Source organism: Dromiciops gliroides, chromosome 2 (assembly GCF_019393635.1).
Source record: "Dromiciops gliroides isolate mDroGli1 chromosome 2, mDroGli1.pri, whole genome shotgun sequence".
NCBI lineage: Eukaryota > Metazoa > Chordata > Mammalia > Microbiotheria > Microbiotheriidae > Dromiciops > Dromiciops gliroides.
Window position 1 is genome coordinate 287,232,291 of NC_057862.1, and position 16,839 is coordinate 287,249,129.

The 16,839-nt window shown below is 51.5% G+C and overlaps 1 protein-coding gene across 2 annotated transcripts in view; it reads left to right on the forward strand.

Moving 5' to 3' along the window:
* Positions 1 to 15,065, forward strand: part of AHNAK2 (AHNAK nucleoprotein 2) — a 141,848-nt gene extending 126,783 nt beyond the window's left edge. Inside the window, exon 8 of one of the 2 annotated variants that reach the window (XM_043982332.1) lies at positions 49 to 15,065. In XM_043982332.1, coding sequence (XP_043838267.1) covers positions 49 to 14,195 — 14,147 coding nt within the window. In that variant the 3' untranslated portion in view covers positions 14,196 to 15,065. The remainder of the gene's footprint in view (positions 1 to 48) is intronic. The other variant, XM_043982331.1, reaches the window with a different exon arrangement.
* The last annotated feature ends 1,774 nt before the right edge of the window (positions 15,066 to 16,839 follow it).

Consider the following 16,839-nt stretch of genomic DNA (forward strand, 5'->3'; position numbering starts at 1 on the left):
TGCCCAAGGTCCACATGCCCAACATCAAAATGCCCCAATTGCCCAAAGCAGATATCAAAGGGCCCAAAGTGGACATCAGCATGCCCAGCGTAGACATGTCCCTACCCGCGGGCAAGGTCGACATCAAGAGCCCTGAAGTCGAGGTGGAGGGAGTCAAGGTGGAAGGGGGCATCAAACTGGGGGACAAGGACGTGGAGGGCAACGACAGCAAGTTCAAAATGCCCAAATTCAAGATGCCATCCTTTGGAGTTTCTTCTCCCAGCAAGGAAGTGTCAGCATCCATGGATGTGTCACTGCCCAAGGTAGAGCTGGATGTGTCCCTGCCCTCAGTGCAGGGCGATGCCAAGCCTGGCGACCTGAGTGTGGATGTGCCCTCAGTAGAGGTGGACATCAAAGGGGCGGACATAGAAGGCCAGATGCCCGAGGCAGATGTCCAACTCAGCGACATGAAAGGCAAGGCAGGTGATGTGGGCATCAAAGGGCACTTGCCCAAGGTCCACATGCCCAGCATCAAAATGCCCCAAATGCCCAAAGCAGACATCAAAGGCCCCAAAGTGGACATCAGCATGCCCGGCGTAGACGTGTCCCTGCCCACGGGCAAGGTTGAAATCAAGAGCCCTGAAGTGGAGGTGGAGGGAGTCAAGGTGAAAGGGGACATCAAACTGGGAGACAGGGAAGCGGAGGGCAAGGACAGCAAGTTCAAAATGCCCAAATTCAAGATGCCATCCTTCAGAGTTTCTGGTCCCAGCAAGGAAGGGGCAGCATCCCTGGACGTATCACTGCCCAAGGCAGAGCTGGATGTTTCCCTGCCCTCTATGAAGGCCGATGCCAAGGCTGGCGACCTGAGTGTGGAGGTGCCCTCAGTGGAGGTGGACATCAAAGGGGTAGACATAGATAGCCAGCTGCCTGAGGCAGATGTCCAGCTCGGCGACCTGAAAGGCAAGGCAGGTGGTGGGGGCATGAAAGTCCACATGCCCAGCATCAAAATGTCCCAAATGCCCAAAGCAGACATCAAAGGCCCCAAAGTGGACATCAGCATGCCCAGCGTTGACCTATCCATGCCCAAGAGTAAGGTCGACATGAAGAGCCCTGAAGTGGAGGTGGAAGGAGTCAAGGTGAAGGGGGACATCAAACTGGGAGACAGGGAAGCGGAGGGCAAGGACAGCAAGTTCAAAATGCCCAAATTCAAGATGCCATCCTTTGGAGTTTCAGCTCCCAGCAAGGAAGGGGCAGCATCCCTGGACGTATCACTGCCCAAGGCAGAGCTGGATGTTTCCCTGCCCTCTATGAAGGCCGGTGCCAAGGCTGGCGACCTGAGTGTGGAGGTGCCCTCAGTGGAGGTGGACATCAAAGGGATAGACATAGAAGGACAGCTGCCTGAGGCAGACATCCAGCTCGGCGACCTGAAAGGCAAGGCAGGTGGTACAGATATCAAAGGGCACTTGCCCAAGGTCCACATGCCCAGCATCAAAATGCCCCAAATGCCCAAAGCAGATATCAAAGGCCCCAAAGTGGACATCAGCATGCCCAGCTTAGACGTGTCCCTGCCAACGGGCAAGGTTGACATCAAGAGCCCTGAAGTCGAGGTGGAGGGAGTCAAGGTGGAAGGGGGCATCAAACTGGGGGACAAGGACGTGGAGGGCAACGACAGCAAATTCAAAATGCCCAAATTCAAGATGCCATCCTTTGGAGTTTCTTCTCCCAGCAGGGAAGTGTCAGCATCCATGGATGTGTCACTGCCCAAGGTAGAGCTGGATGTGTCCCTGCCCTCAGTGCAGGGCGATGCCAAGCCTGGCGACCTGAGTGTGGAGGTGCCCTCAGTAGAGGTGGACATCAAAGTGGCGGACATAGAAGGCCAGATACCCGAGGCAGATGTCCAACTCAGCGACATGAAAGGCAAGGCAGGTGATGTGGGCATCAAAGGGCACTTGCCCAAGGTCCACATGCCCAGCATCAAAATGCCCCAAATGCCCAAAGCAGATATCAAAGGCCCCAAAGTGGACATCAGCATGCCCAGCTTAGACGTGTCCCTGCCCAAGGGCAAGGTTGACATCAAGAGCCCTGAAGTCGAGGTGGAGGGAGTCAAGGTGGAAGGGGGCATCAAACTGGGGGACAAGGACATGGAGGGCAATGACAGCAAGTTCAAAATGCCCAAATTCAAGATGCCATCCTTTGGAGTTTCTTCTCCCAGCAAGGAAGTGTCAGCATCCATGGATGTGTCACTGCCCAAGGTAGAGCTGGATGTGTCCCTGCCCTCAGTGCAGGGCGATGCCAAGCCTGGCGACCTGAGCGTGGAGGTACCCTCAGTAGAGGTGGACATCAAAGGGGTGGACATAGAAGGCCAGATGCCCGAGGCAGATGTCCAACTCAGTGACACGAAAGGCAAGGCAGGTGATGTGGGCATCAAAGGGCACTTGCCCAAGGTCCACATGCCCAGCATCAAAATGCCCCAAATGCCCAAAGCAGACATCAAAGGCCCCAAAGTGGACATCAGCATGCCCAGCGTTGACCTATCCATGCCCAAGAGTAAGGTCGACATCAAGAGCCCTGAAGTGGAGGTGGAAGGAGTCAAGGTGAAAGGGGACATCAAACTGGGAGACAGGGAAGCGGAGGGCAAGGACAGCAAGTTCAAAATGCCCAAATTCAAGATGCCATCCTTCGGAGTTTCTGGTCCCAGCAAGGAAGGGGCAGCATCCCTGGACGTATCACTGCCCAAGGCAGAGCTGGATGTTTCCCTGCCCTCTATGAAGGCCGGTGCCAAGGCTGGCAACCTGAGTGTGGGGGTGCCCTCAGTGGAGGTGGACATCAAAGGGATAGACATAGAAGGACAGCTGCCTGAAGCAGACCTCCAGCTCAGCGACCTGAAAGGCAAGGCAGGTGGTACAGATATCAAAGGGCACTTGCCCAAGGTCCACATGCCCAGCATCAAAATGCCCCAAATGCCCAAAGCAGATATCAAAGGCCCCAAAGTGGACATCAGCATGCCCAGCTTAGACGTGTCACTGCCAACGGGCAAGGTTGACATCAAGAGCCCTGAAGTCGAGGTGGAAGGAGTCAAGGTGGAAGGGGGCATCAAACTGGGGGACAAGGACGTGGAGGGCAACGACAGCAAGTTCAAAATGCCCCAATTCAAGATGCCATCCTTTGGAGTTTCTTCTCCCAGCAAGGAAGTGTCAGCATCCGTGGATGTGTCACTGCCCAAGGTAGAGCTGGATGTGTCCCTGCCCTCAGTGCAGGGCGATGCCAAGCCTGGCGACCTGAGTGTGGAGGTGCCCTCAGTAGAGGTGGACATCAAAGGGGTGGACATAGAAGGCCAGATGCCCGAGGCAGATGTCCAACTCAGTGACATGAACGGCAAGGCAGGTGATGTGGGCATCAAAGGGCACTTGCCCAAGGTCCACATGCCCAGCATCAAAATGCCCCAAATGCCCAAAGCAGACATCAAAGCCCCCAAAGTGGACATCAGCATGCCCAGTGTAGACATGTCCCTGCCCAAGGGCAAGGTCGAAATCAAGAGCCCTGAAGTGGAGGTGGAGGGAGTCAAGGTGAAAGGGGACATCAAACTGGGAGACAGGGAAGCGGAGGGCAAGGACAGCAAGTTCAAAATGCCCAAATTCAAGATGCCATCCTTCGGAGTTTCTGGTCCCAGCAAGGAAGGGGCAGCATCCCTGGACGTATCACTGCCCAAGGCAGAGCTGGATGTTTCCCTGCCCTCTATGAAGGCCGATGCCATGTCTGGCGACCTGAGTGTGGAGGTGCCCTCAGTGGAGGTGGACATCAAAGGGGTAGACATAGAAGGCCAGCTGCCTGAGGCAGACGTCCAGCTCGGCGACCTGAAAGGCAAGGCAGGTGGTGCGGGCATGAAAGTCCACATGCCCAGCATCAAAATGCCCCAAATGCCCAAAGCAGACATCAAAGGCCCCAAAGTGGACATCAGCATGCCCAGCGTTGACCTATCCATGCCCAAGAGTAAGGTTGACATCAAGAGCCCTGAAGTCGAGGTGGAGGGAGTCAAGGTGGAAGGGGGCATCAAACTGGGGGACAAGGACATGGAGGGCAAGGACAGCAAGTTCAAAATGCCCAAATTCAAGATGCCATCCTTTGGAGTTTCTTTTCCCAGCAAGGAAGGGGCTGCATCCATGGATGTGTCACTGCCCAAGGTAGAGCTGGATGTGTCCCTGCCCTCAGTACAGGGCGATGCCAAGTCTGGCGACCTGAGTGTGGAGGTGCCCTCAGTGGAGGTGGACCTCAAAGCAGTAGACATAGAAGGCCAGCTGCCTGAGGCAGACGTCCAGCTCGGCGACCTGAAAGGCAAGGCAGGTGGTGCGGGCATCAAAGTCCACATGCCCAGCATCAAAATGCCCCAAATGCCCAAAGCAGACATCAAAGGCCCCAAAGTGGACATCAGCATGCCCAGTGTAGACGTGTCCCTGCCGAAGGGCAAGGTCGACATCAAGAGCCCTGAAGTCGAGGTAGAGGGAGTCAAGGTGAAAGGGGACATCAAACTGGGAGACAAGGAGGTGGAGGGCAAGGACAGCAAGTTCAAAATGCCCAAATTCAAGATGCCATCCTTTGGAGTTTCTGCTCCCAGCAAGGAAGGGGCAGCATCCCTGGACGTATCAGTGCCCAAGGCAGAGCTGGATGTTTCCCTGCCCTCTATGAAGGCCGATGCCATGTCTGGCGACCTGAGTGTGGAGGTGCCCTCATTGGAGGTGGACATCAAAGGGGTAGACATAGATGGCCAGCTGCTTGAGGCAGACGTCCAGCTCAGCGACCTGAAAGGCAAGGCAGGTGGTACAGATATTAAAGGGCACATGCCCAAGGTCCACATGCCCAGCATCAAAATATCCCAAATGCCCAAAGCAGATATCAAAGGCCCCAAAGTGGACATCAGCATGCCCAGCGTAGACGTGTCCCTGCCCAAGGGCAAGGTCGAAATCAAGAGCCCTGAAGTGGAGGTGGAGGGAGTCAATGTGAAAGGGGACATCAAACTGGGGGACAAGGACGTGGAGGGCAAGGACAGCAAGTTCAAAATGCCCAAATTCAAGATGCCATCCTTCGGAGTTTCTGGTCCCAGCAAGGAAGGGGCAGCATCCCTGGACGTATCACTGCCCAAGGCAGAGCTGGATGTTTCCCTGCCCTCTATGAAGGCCGGTGCCAAGGCTGGGGACCTGAGTGTGGAGGTGCCCTCAGTGGAGGTGGACATCAAAGGCGTAGACACAGAAGACCAGCTGCCTGAGGCAGACGTCCAGCTGCGCGACAAGAAAGGCAAGGCAGGTGATGTGGGCATGAAAGTCCACATGCCCAGCATCAAAATGCCCCAAATGCCCAAAGCAGACATCAGAAAACCCAAAGTAGACATCAGCATGCCCAGCGTAGATGTGTCCTTGCCCAAGGGAAAGGTCGACATCAAGAGCCCTGAAGTCGAGGTGGAGGGAGTCAAGCTGGAAGAGGACATCAAAGTGGGAGACAAGGAGGTAGAGGGCAAGGACAGCAAGATCAAAATGCCTAAATTCAAGATGCCCTCCTTTGGAGTTTCTACTCCCAGCAAGGAAGTGACAGCGTCTGTGGACATGTCCCAGCCCAAGGCAGAACAGGATGTGTCCCTGGGCGATACCAAGGCTGGAAAACTGAGTGTGGAGCTGCCCTCAGTGGAGGTGGACATTAAAGGGGTAGACATAGAAGGCCAGATGCCCGAGAGAGACGTCCAGCTCGGTGACCTGAAAGGCAAGGCAGGTGATGCGGGCATCAAAGTCCACATGCCCAGCATCAAAATGCCTCACATGCCCAAAGCAGACATCAAAAGCCCCAAAGTGGACATCAGCATGCCCAGTGTAGACATTTCCCTGCCAAAGGGTAAGGTCGACATCAAGAGTCCTGACGTTGAGGTGGAGGGAGTTAAGGTGAAAGGGGACATCAAAGTGGGAGACAAGGATGTGGAGGGCAAGGACAGCAAGTTCAAAATGCCCAAATTCAAGATGCCATCCTTTGGAGTTTCTGCTCCCAGCAAGGAAGGGGCAGCATCCATTGACGTGTCCCTGGGCCATGCCAAGGCTGGCGACCTGAGTGTGGAGCTGCCTTCAGTGGAGGTGGATGTAAAAGGCATGGACATAGAAGGCCAGCTGCCTGAGGCAGATGTCCAGCTTAGTGACCTGAAAGGCAAGTCAGGTGGTGCGGACATCAAAGGGCACTTGCCCAAGGTTCACATGCCCAGTATCAAAATGCCCCAAATGTCCAAAGCAGACATCAAAGGCCCTAAAGTGGATATCAGAATGCCCAGCATTGACGTGTCCCTCCCCAAGAGCAAGGTCGACATCAAGAGCCCTGAATTCAAAGTGGAGGGAGTCAAGCTGGAAGAAGACATCAAAGTGGGAGACAAGGAGGTGGAGGGCAAGGACAGCAAGTTCAAAATGCCCAAATTCAAGACGCCATCCTTTGGAGTTTCTGGTCCCAGCAAGGAAGGGGAAGCATCCCTGGACGTATCACTGCCCAAGGCAGAGCTGGATGTGTCCCTGGGCGATGTCAAGGCTGGCAAACTGAGCGTGGAGCTGCCCTCAGTGGAGGTGGACGTCAAAGGGGTGGACATAGAAGGCCAGGTGCCCGAGGCAGATGTCCAGCTTGGTGACCTGAAAGACAAGGCAGGTGGTGCAGACATCAAAGGGCACTTGCCCAAGGTCCACATGCCCAGTATCAAAATGCCCCAAATGCCCAAAGCAGACATCCAAGGCCCTAAAGTGGACATCAGCATGCCCAGCATAGCCGTGTCCCTGCCCAAGGGCAAGGTCGACATCAAGAGCCCTGACGTCGAGGTGGAGGGAGTCAAGGTAGAAGGGGACATCAAAGTGGGAGACAAGGAGGTGGAGGGCAAGGACAGCAAGTTCAAAATGCCCAAATTCAAGATGCCATCCTTTGGGGTTTCTGGTCCCAGCAAGGAAGGTGCAGCGTCTGTGGACGTGTCCCTGCCCAAGGCAGAGCTGGATGTCTCCCTGGGCGATTCCAAGGCTGGCAAACTGAGCGTGGAGCTGCCCTCAGTGGAGGTGGACGTCAAAGGGGTGGACATAGAAGGCCAGGTGCCCGAGGCAGATGTCCAGCTTGGTGACCTGAAAGACAAGGCAGGTGGTGCAGACATCAAAGGGCACTTGCCCAAGGTCCACATGCCCAGTATCAAAATGCCCCAAATGCCCAAAGCAGACATCCAAGGCCCTAAAGTGGACATCAGCATGCCCAGCATAGCCGTGTCCCTGCCCAAGGGCAAGGTCGACATCAAGAGCCCTGACGTCGAGGTGGAGGGAGTCAAGGTAGAAGGGGACATCAAAGTGGGAGACAAGGAGGTGGAGGGCAAGGACAGCAAGTTCAAAATGCCCAAATTCAAGATGCCATCCTTTGGGGTTTCTGGTCCCAGCAAGGAAGGTGCAGCGTCTGTGGACGTGTCCCTGCCCAAGGCAGAGCTGGATGTCTCCCTGGGCGATTCCAAGGCTGGCAAACTGAGCGTGGAGCTGCCCTCAGTGGAGGTGGACGTTAAAGGGGTGGACATAGAAGGCCAGCTGCCCGAGGCAGACTTCCGGCTCGGCGACATGAAAGGCAAGGCAAGTGATGCGGGTATCAAAGTCCACATGCCCAGCGTCAAAATGCCCCAAATGCCCAAAGTAGACATCAAAAGTCCCAAAGTGGACATCAGCATGCCCAGCGTAGATGTGTCCATGCCCAAGAGTAAGGTCAACATCAAGAGCCCTGAAGTGGAGGTGGAGGGAGTCAAAGTGAAAGGGGACCTCAAACTGGGAGACAAGGGCATGGAGGGCAAGGACAGCAAGTTCAAAATGCCCAAATTCAAGATGCCATCCTTTGGAGTTTCTGCTCCCAGCAAGGAAGGGGCAGCATCCCTGGATGTGTCACTGCCCAAGGCAGAGCTGGATGTCTCCCTGGGCGATGCCAAGGCTGGCGACCTGAGTGTGGAGCTGCCCTCCATGGAGGTGGATGTCAAAGGGGTACACATAGAAGGCCAGCTGCCCGAGGAAGACGTCCAACTTGGCGACCTGAAAGGCAAGGCAGGGGGTGCAGACATCAAAGGGCACTTGCCCAAGGTCCACATGCCCAGCATCAAAATGCCCCAAGTGCCCAAAGCAGAAATCAAAGGCCCCAAAGTGGACATCAGCATGCCCAGCGTTGACATGTCCCTGCCCAAGGGAAAGGTCGACATCAAGAGCCCTGAAGTCGAGGTGGAGGGAGTCAAGGTAGAAGGGGACATCAAAGTGGGAGACAAGGAGGTGGAGGGCAAGGACAGCAAGTTCAAAATGCCCAAATTCAAGATGCCATCCTTTGGGGTTTCTGCTCCCAGCAAGGAAGGTGCAGCGTCTGTGGACGTGTCCCTGCCCAAGGCAGAGCTGGATGTGTCCCTGGGCGATGCCAAGGCTGGCAAACTGAGCGTGGAGCTGCCCTCAGTGGAGGTGGACGTTAAAGGGGTGGACATAGAAGGCCAGCTGCCTGAGGCAGACGTCCGGCTCGGCGACATGAAAGGCAAGGCAAGTGATGCGGGTATCAAAGTCCACATGCCCAGCGTCAAAATGCCCCAAATGCCCAAAGTAGACATCAAAAGTCCCAAAGTGGACATCAACATGCCCAGCGTAGACATGTCCCTGCCCAAGAGTAAGGTCGACATCAAGAGCTCTGAAGTGGAGGTGGAGGGAGTCAAAGTGAAAGGAGACCTCAAACTGGGAGACAAGGGCATGGAGGGCAAGGACAGCAAGTTCAAAATGCCCAAATTCAAGATGCCATCCTTTGGAGTTTCTGCTCCCAGCAAGGAAGGGGCAGCATCCCTGGATGTGTCACTGCCCAAGGCAGAGCTGGATGTCTCCCTGGGTGATGCCAAGGCTGGCGACCTTAGTGTGGAGCTGCCCTCAGTGGAGGTGGAAGTCAAAGGGGTGGACATAGAAGGCCAGGTGCCCGAGGCAGATGTCCAACTTGGTGACCTGAAAGGCAAGGCAGGTGGTGCGGGCATCAAAGGGCACTTGCCCAAGGTCCACTTGCCAAGCATCAAAATGCCCCAAATGTCCAAAGCACACATCAGGGGTCCCAAAGTGGACATCAGCATGCCCAGCGTAGACGTGTCCATGCCCAAAGACAAGGTCGACATCAAGAGCCCTGAAGTGGAGGTGGAGGGAGTCAGGGTGGAAGGGGACATCAAACTGGGAGACAAGGAAGTGGAGGGCAAGGACAGCAAGTTCAAGATGCCCAAATTCAAGATGCCATCCTTTGGAGTTTCTGCTCCCAGCAAGGAAGGGGCAGCGTCCGTGGACGTGTCCATGCCCAAGGCAGAACTGGATGTGTCCCTGCCTTCTGTGCAGGGCGATTCCAAGGCTGGCGACCTGAGTGTGGAGCTGCCCTCAGTGGAGGTGGATGTCAAAAGGGTGGATATAGAAGGCCAGCTGCCCGAGGCAGATGTCCAGCTTGGTGACCTGAAATGCAAGGCAGGAGGTGCGGGCATCCAAGTCCACATGCCTAGCATCAAAATGCCCCAAATGTCCAAAGCACACATCAAAGGCCCCAAAGTGGACATCAGCATGCCCAGTGTAGACGTGTCCCTGCCCAAGAGCAAGGTCGACACCAATAGCCCTGAATTGGAGGTGGAGGGAGTCAAGGTGAAAGGGGACATCAAAGTGGGAGACAAAGAGGTGGAGGGCAAGGACAGCAAATTCAAAATGCCCAAATTCAAGATGCCATCCTTTGGAGTTTCTGTTCCCAGCAAGGAAGGGGCAGCGTCTGTGGATGTGTCCCTGCCCAAGGCAGAGCTAGATGTCTCCCTGGGCGATGCCAAGGCTGGTGACTTGAGAGTGGAGCTGCCCTCAGTGGAGGTGGAAGTCAAAGGGGTGGACATAGAAGGCCAGCTCCCCGAGGCAGACGTCCAGCTTGGCGACCTGAAAGGCAAGGCAGGCAGTGCAGGCATCAAAGGGCACTTGCCCAAGGTCCACATGCCAAGCATCAAAATGCCCCAGATGCCCAGTGCAGACATCAGAAGCCCCAAAGTGAGCATCAGCATGCCCAGCGTAGACGTTTCCCTCCCAAAGTATAAGGTCGACATCAAGAGCCCTGAAATCAAGGTGGAGGGAGTCAAGATGGAAGGGGACATCAAACTGGGAGACAAGGAGATAGAGGGCAAGGACAGCAAGTTAAAAATGCCCAAATTCAAGATGCCATCCTTTGGAGTTTCTGCTCCCAGCAAGGAAGAGGCAGTGTCTGTGGACGTGTCCCTGTCCAAGGCAGAGCTGGATGCGTCCCTGCCCTCTATGAAGGTCGATGCCAAGGCTGACAACCTGAGTGTGGAGCTGCCCTCAGTTGAGGTGGACGTCGAAGGGGTGGACATAGAAGGCCAGCTGCCCGAGGAAGACGTCCAACTTGGCGACCTGAAAGGCAAGGCAGGTGGTGCAGACATCAAAGGGCACTTGCCCAAGGTCCACATGCCCAGTATCAAAATGCCCCAAATGCCCAAAGCTGACATCAAAGTCCCCAAAGTGGACATCAGCATGCCCAGCGTAGACGTGTCCTTGCCCAAGGGCACGGTTGACATAAAGAGCCCTGAATTAGAGGTGGAGGTGATCAAGGTGGAAGGGGAAATCAAATTGGGAGACAAGGACATAGAGGGCAAGGACAGCAAGTTTAAGATGCCAAAATTCAAGATGCCCTCTTTTGGTTCTTCTCATCGCAAGATTTCTAAAACTTCTGTTGACTCTTCTTCTAGCCTTGCTGTTTCCCACTTGTCTGAACATTCTCATGATCTTACTATTAAGGCCTCTGACTCAACTTCTTCCTCTGCTCAGGATGATAGCCATTTTAAAGAACCTGAAGGAAGCAGAATCAAAGTTCAGATGCCCAAAGTAACCCTTCCCAGCATTGGTTTTTCCAAGGGTGATGGTAAAGTTTCCAAAACCAGCCTACCTGTAGGTTTATCTCAGGCAGAGGATATCAGCTCCTCTGTGGATTCATCCTTTCCAAACCTTTCTGCACCATTGCATGGAATCTCTGCTGAAATCCCCACTTTTGATATCCTTGTACCACAAGCAGATGGTGAAAAATTCATCTCTAAGGTACAACCGTCCCAAATCCAACTGCCTAAAGCTGATGTTCCAAGGCCTCATTTGGAGGGGAACCTTAAGTCATTGGATGTGAAAATTTCCTCAACAAAACCTGACTCAGATATTAGTCTTTCTAAAGGTGAGACTCCAGAAGGAGAAGTTGATGCGAACATTGAAATTTCCAGTTCATGTGATACACGTCAACGGCATATAGAATTCCCTGGGGTTATGCTCCCTGGGTTGAGTTTTACTAAAATTAACATCAGCAGTCCCCACACTGAATCTGCCGGAACCAGAGTGAAGGAGGACATCACCCTCACAAAATACGAGGTTATTCTTCCCATGTCAGGCTCTCATGATACTCCTTCCCTCCCTCAGTCTGATACCGAAGAGCCAGAGACCTCAGTTTCCACAGGATATGGAAGCGTGCAGAATCTTCCTTATGCCACTGCTGGAATGATTAAATTTCCCAAGTTTTACAAACCAAAGTTTGGGGTTTCTGTCTCCAAGCCCTTGGAGGTCTCCTACACTCAAGAACCTCCCAAGTTGGCAATGGAGGTGACAGCCCATGGGGTGCCATCTTTTATCCCCAAGAGAGAAATTATACCATCTGCTGAGACGGTTAAATCATCTGAGCACTTCAGCTCTGTCCAGATACCTCAGGAAGTCTCTGCCCCCCTGGCACTGAGTGATTTCCCAGATTCAGACATAACTCTTCAGACAATGAAGGCAGAAGTCAAGCCTGAGGAAACAGAGTCAGAAGGGAAAGAAGGCTTCTTCAAAATGCCCAAATTCAAGCTCCCTTCATTTAATTGGTCTCCCAAGAAAGAGGTAGCTTCAAAAGGAGCTCCAGGTTCTAAGCCAAGTGATACCAGTACCACTGTAGACAAAGAACAACCACCTGCTGATTCAGAAACTCAGACCCCACATCTAGAAACAGTCATTGATGTGTCCACTGAAAAAGATGGCCCCAAAGAGAAGACTAAGAAGCCCCACTTTGTGATGCCAAAGATTGGGCTTCCCAAAGCCAAGGGCTCCAAGGCAGGGATTGGCCTGCAGAAGGAAGCAGGAGAACTCACCCAGCCTGAGTATGCTGCTATGGTGGGGGCCAATAAGAACATTACAGACACATCTGGCAAAAAAGGAGTGATTGATACAGAAGGAGTCCAAATTGTGGTTCCTGTTGTCATGAGACAGAGCGAAATACAAGTCCTTAAAGGTCCTTTCCCTGGGAAAGCTACTGCTGTTGAGCCATCAGGTGGTAAGGAGAGTGGGCAAAACCAAACTGCCCTTCCAGATGTTCAAATGTCCCAAACTGGCTCCTCAGTTGCTCAAGTCAAAAGCCATGACATCCATATTTCAATACCAAAATTGGAGGCAGACATGTCCCAACCAACTCCTAAAGCAGACATAGAGACAGAAACATATGCAGATGTGCTAAAACGCAACATCGATGACAAAGGCTTGAAATTATGCCAGCCTACAGCTGACATGTTGGATTCAACAACTTCCGTATCTCAGGTCAGGGTCACCTCTGGAGAAAGCACCACGCGCCTTCTGATGCCCAGCCTGGGATTTTCCACAAGTGAAACGATAGCTCCCAGAGGAGAAAGAGGTGAGACAGTTCTTCTCAAACATGGCATTTCCACGACTGGACCACAAGCCATTGCCAAAGATGAAGAAAGTATTATAGGTTTAGCTGAGTCAGAAATGGATCTTCTCCCAACAGAAGGGCCCATTAAACTCAAAACCTCAAGTACTGAAATACCATCTCAAGTTTCCGTGATTGAAACTGGCCGGGTCTGGGAAGGCTCCGTACTGACCGTTAAATTTCCCAAGTTACAAGTACCCAAATTTACCTTCCAAGCCCCCAACACGGAGGCTGACATTTTTATCCCCAAAGTGAGGGAAATAATGTGCCCTGAGACAGACATTGAGATAGCCATCCATAAGGAGAGCCCAGAAGAATGGAGCGCCAAAGTTCTCAAAGCAGTCTCCGAGGTCCCTCCTCAGCCAAGCCCCGACCCGATAAGGCCTCCGAAAGACCTTGCCCTTTCCTCAATAGCCTCTCCCATTTCCAAAGTCAAGGTCCACATTCAGGGTGCACACATAGAAAGCCAAGAGGTCACTGTAGAAAGCCGAGTGACCTGTGAACATGGTGAGCTCCCGAGACGAGAGACCTTTTCCACTCAGATAGTGAGAGCCTCAGAGGTCCCTCCCTCTGATATTCAAACGCCTTCTTATGGGTTTTCCCTGCTGAAGGTGAAGATCCCCGAATCACATGTCAACCTGGATGTGACTGGCAAGGAACAAGAAGCCCTCAAGTACACAAGTTCTGCATTCAAGACGCAAGACGTCTCAGAAGACAGTTTGAGAAAAGAAGCATCCGGAGTAGATCCAGTAGATCTCTCACTGGAGAGTGAACTCCAACCTGAAACAGGGGAACCATATGAAGTCATCTCTTCTAGTGCCAATTTGCCAAAGCTGAAAACATTTACATTTGAAGTTCACTCTTCCCATCAATACATAGATAGCTACTCTGATGACGAGCCTGCAGAAATCCTGGAATTCCCCCCTGAAGATAGCCGTGACCAAACACCACCAGATGAAGAAGAAGAAAAGGAGCAAAAGATCCAACTGGAAAGCAAGAAGTCTGCTGGCCTCTTCCGATTTTGGCTTCCAAACATTGGATTTTCTTCTTCTGTGGATGAGGCAAGTTCAGATTCCAAAACTGAAGCCTCTAAGTCAGTCCCAATAGAAACCCAGCCAGAAGCCATGCCAGACGTTGAACCTCCGAAGAAACCAGAGAAAACCAGCTGGTTCCGATTCCCCAAATTAGGATTCTCCTCTTCCCCAGCCAAGAAGAGTAAGAGTATAGAGGAGAGTGAGGCAGAGCCCACCAAGGCAGAATCACAGGAGGAAGCTGAGCAAACAGTCACTTTCTTTGATGCACAGGAAACATTAACCCCAGAAGAGAAAGAAGGGGGTGAAGGCACCACTAGCACCACCAATGATGATGTCCAAGAACCAGGGGCCCTAATTACATCTTCTGCAAGAACTGAATTAATCTTACTGGAGCAGGAAGGAAAAACTGCAGGAAAAACCGTTTCTGGGCATGTGGCCAAATGAAGGGCAAGGTGGGTTTTCTTAGCCATCCAAAGAGAGACTTGACAAACCAAATTTCAAAGCTAAGTCAGTAGGAAAGACCTATCTTGACCACACTCATCCCTCCACATCAGTTCAGAAAACTGAATGTGGAAACCAATGAGAACCCTGCATGGGTATCCCTTTGCTGAACACGATGACGGTGTCTGTTGCCCCAGAGGCAAGCCACACACTCTTGAGGGAAGGGAGACCTTCAGATGTTCTGAACACCTTCCCGGGCAGAGTTCACTGAGACTCAAAAGGGATAGAGATGCGCTAAGAAACAAAGACTGGAGGAAAGATCTTGGTGAAGTTCTGCCCTCAGAAACTCACCAAGAAAAATGTTCACAACTCTTTTGTGCAAAGGACTGTCATGTTTACTTGGGAGTAGGTAGGGCCAATTGTTGGTTTTGTTTCTGTCCTGCTGCTGTTACTGCTTTCTGGTGGAAAATCTATTATCCTTCTTTTAGATAGATAGAGCCAAAGTACTCCATGGGATCACATTTCCTGCAGGACAAAGCTGCTTTCTCTTTCTGTTAGAAGTCCTCACTATATCAAGCTTCTGGAAACTGAGAGGGCTAAGTTACGTGTGGTGGCGAGGAAAGGGAGGAGAAGGGATAAAGGTGGTGGACCAAGGTGGGTCCAGTGCAGCAGTAAGTGGCTCTTAGAGGGCAAGAGAGTCATAGGAGAGGAAGCCAAAGCATCTGGGAATTGACCCAGAAGAGGAATCGTAGATGGTCCTTTGCCTGTATCTGTGACCCTCCCACCTTCCCGGGCCATTACCGTGGTTCGCACCTTTCCTACCTGTAATATGTACAAGGCCTGAATGAAAACCTCCACAAGAGAAATAAATATTCTAACACCATTGTTGGCACTGTTGGTGGTTCCTGTTTCTGGGGGTGGGAGGGGACGATGGACTGAAACAACCATTCTTCTGGTTTCTCATCCCCACCCCCATTCCTCTCCCATTTCTCTGGGTAAGAGATGGACTCAACAAACCTTTGAAAAATCAGCACTAGGTTTCATGGTATCCAGTGGTGACCACCCCTTCCCCCAGAGTCCTGATCACACTTGTTTAGCTCTGGGGCCAAGGTACCTTTTTCCACATCAGGGCCTCTTAAACTTTTTCCACTCATGACTCCTTTTCGCCCAAGGAATTTGTACACGACCCTGGGTATATAGGTATATAAGATAGTTATATATAACCTTTTACTATTGCCAAATTTTTCACAACCCCAACATTTAGTTATATAACCCCATATGGGTTCATAACTCACAGTTTAAGAAGCTTTGCTCTATATTACATTGCCACTGTATGCTTGAGTCCCACCCAAACACAGTTCTTTTAAAAAAGCATCTTTAAAAAAAAAAGGGGGGGGCGGCTAGGTGGCACAGTGGATAAAGCACCGGCCCTGGATTCAGGAGGACCTGAGTTCAAATCCAGCCTCAGACACTTGACACTTACTAGCTGTGTGACCCTGGGCAAGTCACTTAACCCCCATTGCCCTGCAAAACAAAACAAAAAAAAGCATCTTTTTGGTTGCTTTCTTTTGTTTTTATATACTTTTATTTCTCTAATGTATACCTCCTCTGCTGCCCAGTAATTTACCCTTTATAATAATAATAATAATTTTTAAAAGGAGAAAAAGTTAAAAGTTTAGCCCAAGCCAACTGATATATCAATTGAGTCTGACAATATATGTAATATTCCATACCCATAGGGAGACGTTCAGATGTTCCGAACACTGTCCTGGGCAGAGTTCATCTGGACTTAAAAAGGGATAGAGATGCACTAAGAAACAAAGACTGGAGGAAAGATCTTGGTGAAGTTCTGCCCTCAGAAACTCACCAAGAAAAATTTTCACAACCCTTTTGTGCAAAGGACTGTCATGTTTACTTGGGAGTAGGTAGGGCCAATTGTTCGTTTTGTTTCTGTCCTGACAATACCTCTGCAAAGAAGGGAGGCAGATACATTTTCTCAACTCTTCTCCCAGATCAGACTTGGTGGGGTTTTTGTTTGTTTGTTTTGTTTTCTGGGCAATGAGGATTAAGTGACTTGCCCAAGGTCACACAGCTAGTAAATAAGCTTGGTTATGATAACAAGTAGTATTTGTATAGCATTGTAAAGTTTGCAGTTTCTGGACAAAGCTTATTTGTCCCTTCTCTTATCCCAGGCTTCCGCCTCAGCCAATAAGGCATGAGACTTTGTTGTTGTTGTTGTTGTTACACCAAGCCTTTTTAAAAATTTGTTAGTTCCCCTAATTCTGGGGCACAGTAAAGGGGATTTTGTGTCAGGTACTATCGTAGTGTTTCCCATTACCTAGAAAAAATGATTAATTTAACCTGACACAAAATTTCCCCTCAAAGACAACAAGCTAATAAAGAATTTACTTAGCTATAGTAGAAGAAAGATATTCATCAGGGATAGGCATTAAGGACAATTCAACTGAATGAAGCTCCCTTGCCTGTTACCCATATCTTTCCACTAACCAAGTCTCAGAGAAGGCTCCTGGACCTCCTGGGGTTGCCTTGTACTTAGGTGACCCCAGGAAATGACCTCTCTTTAGTCATCTGAGCCAATTAAATCTGGAGGATGGACCCACTACCTTTTTTTGGGGGGGGGAGACAA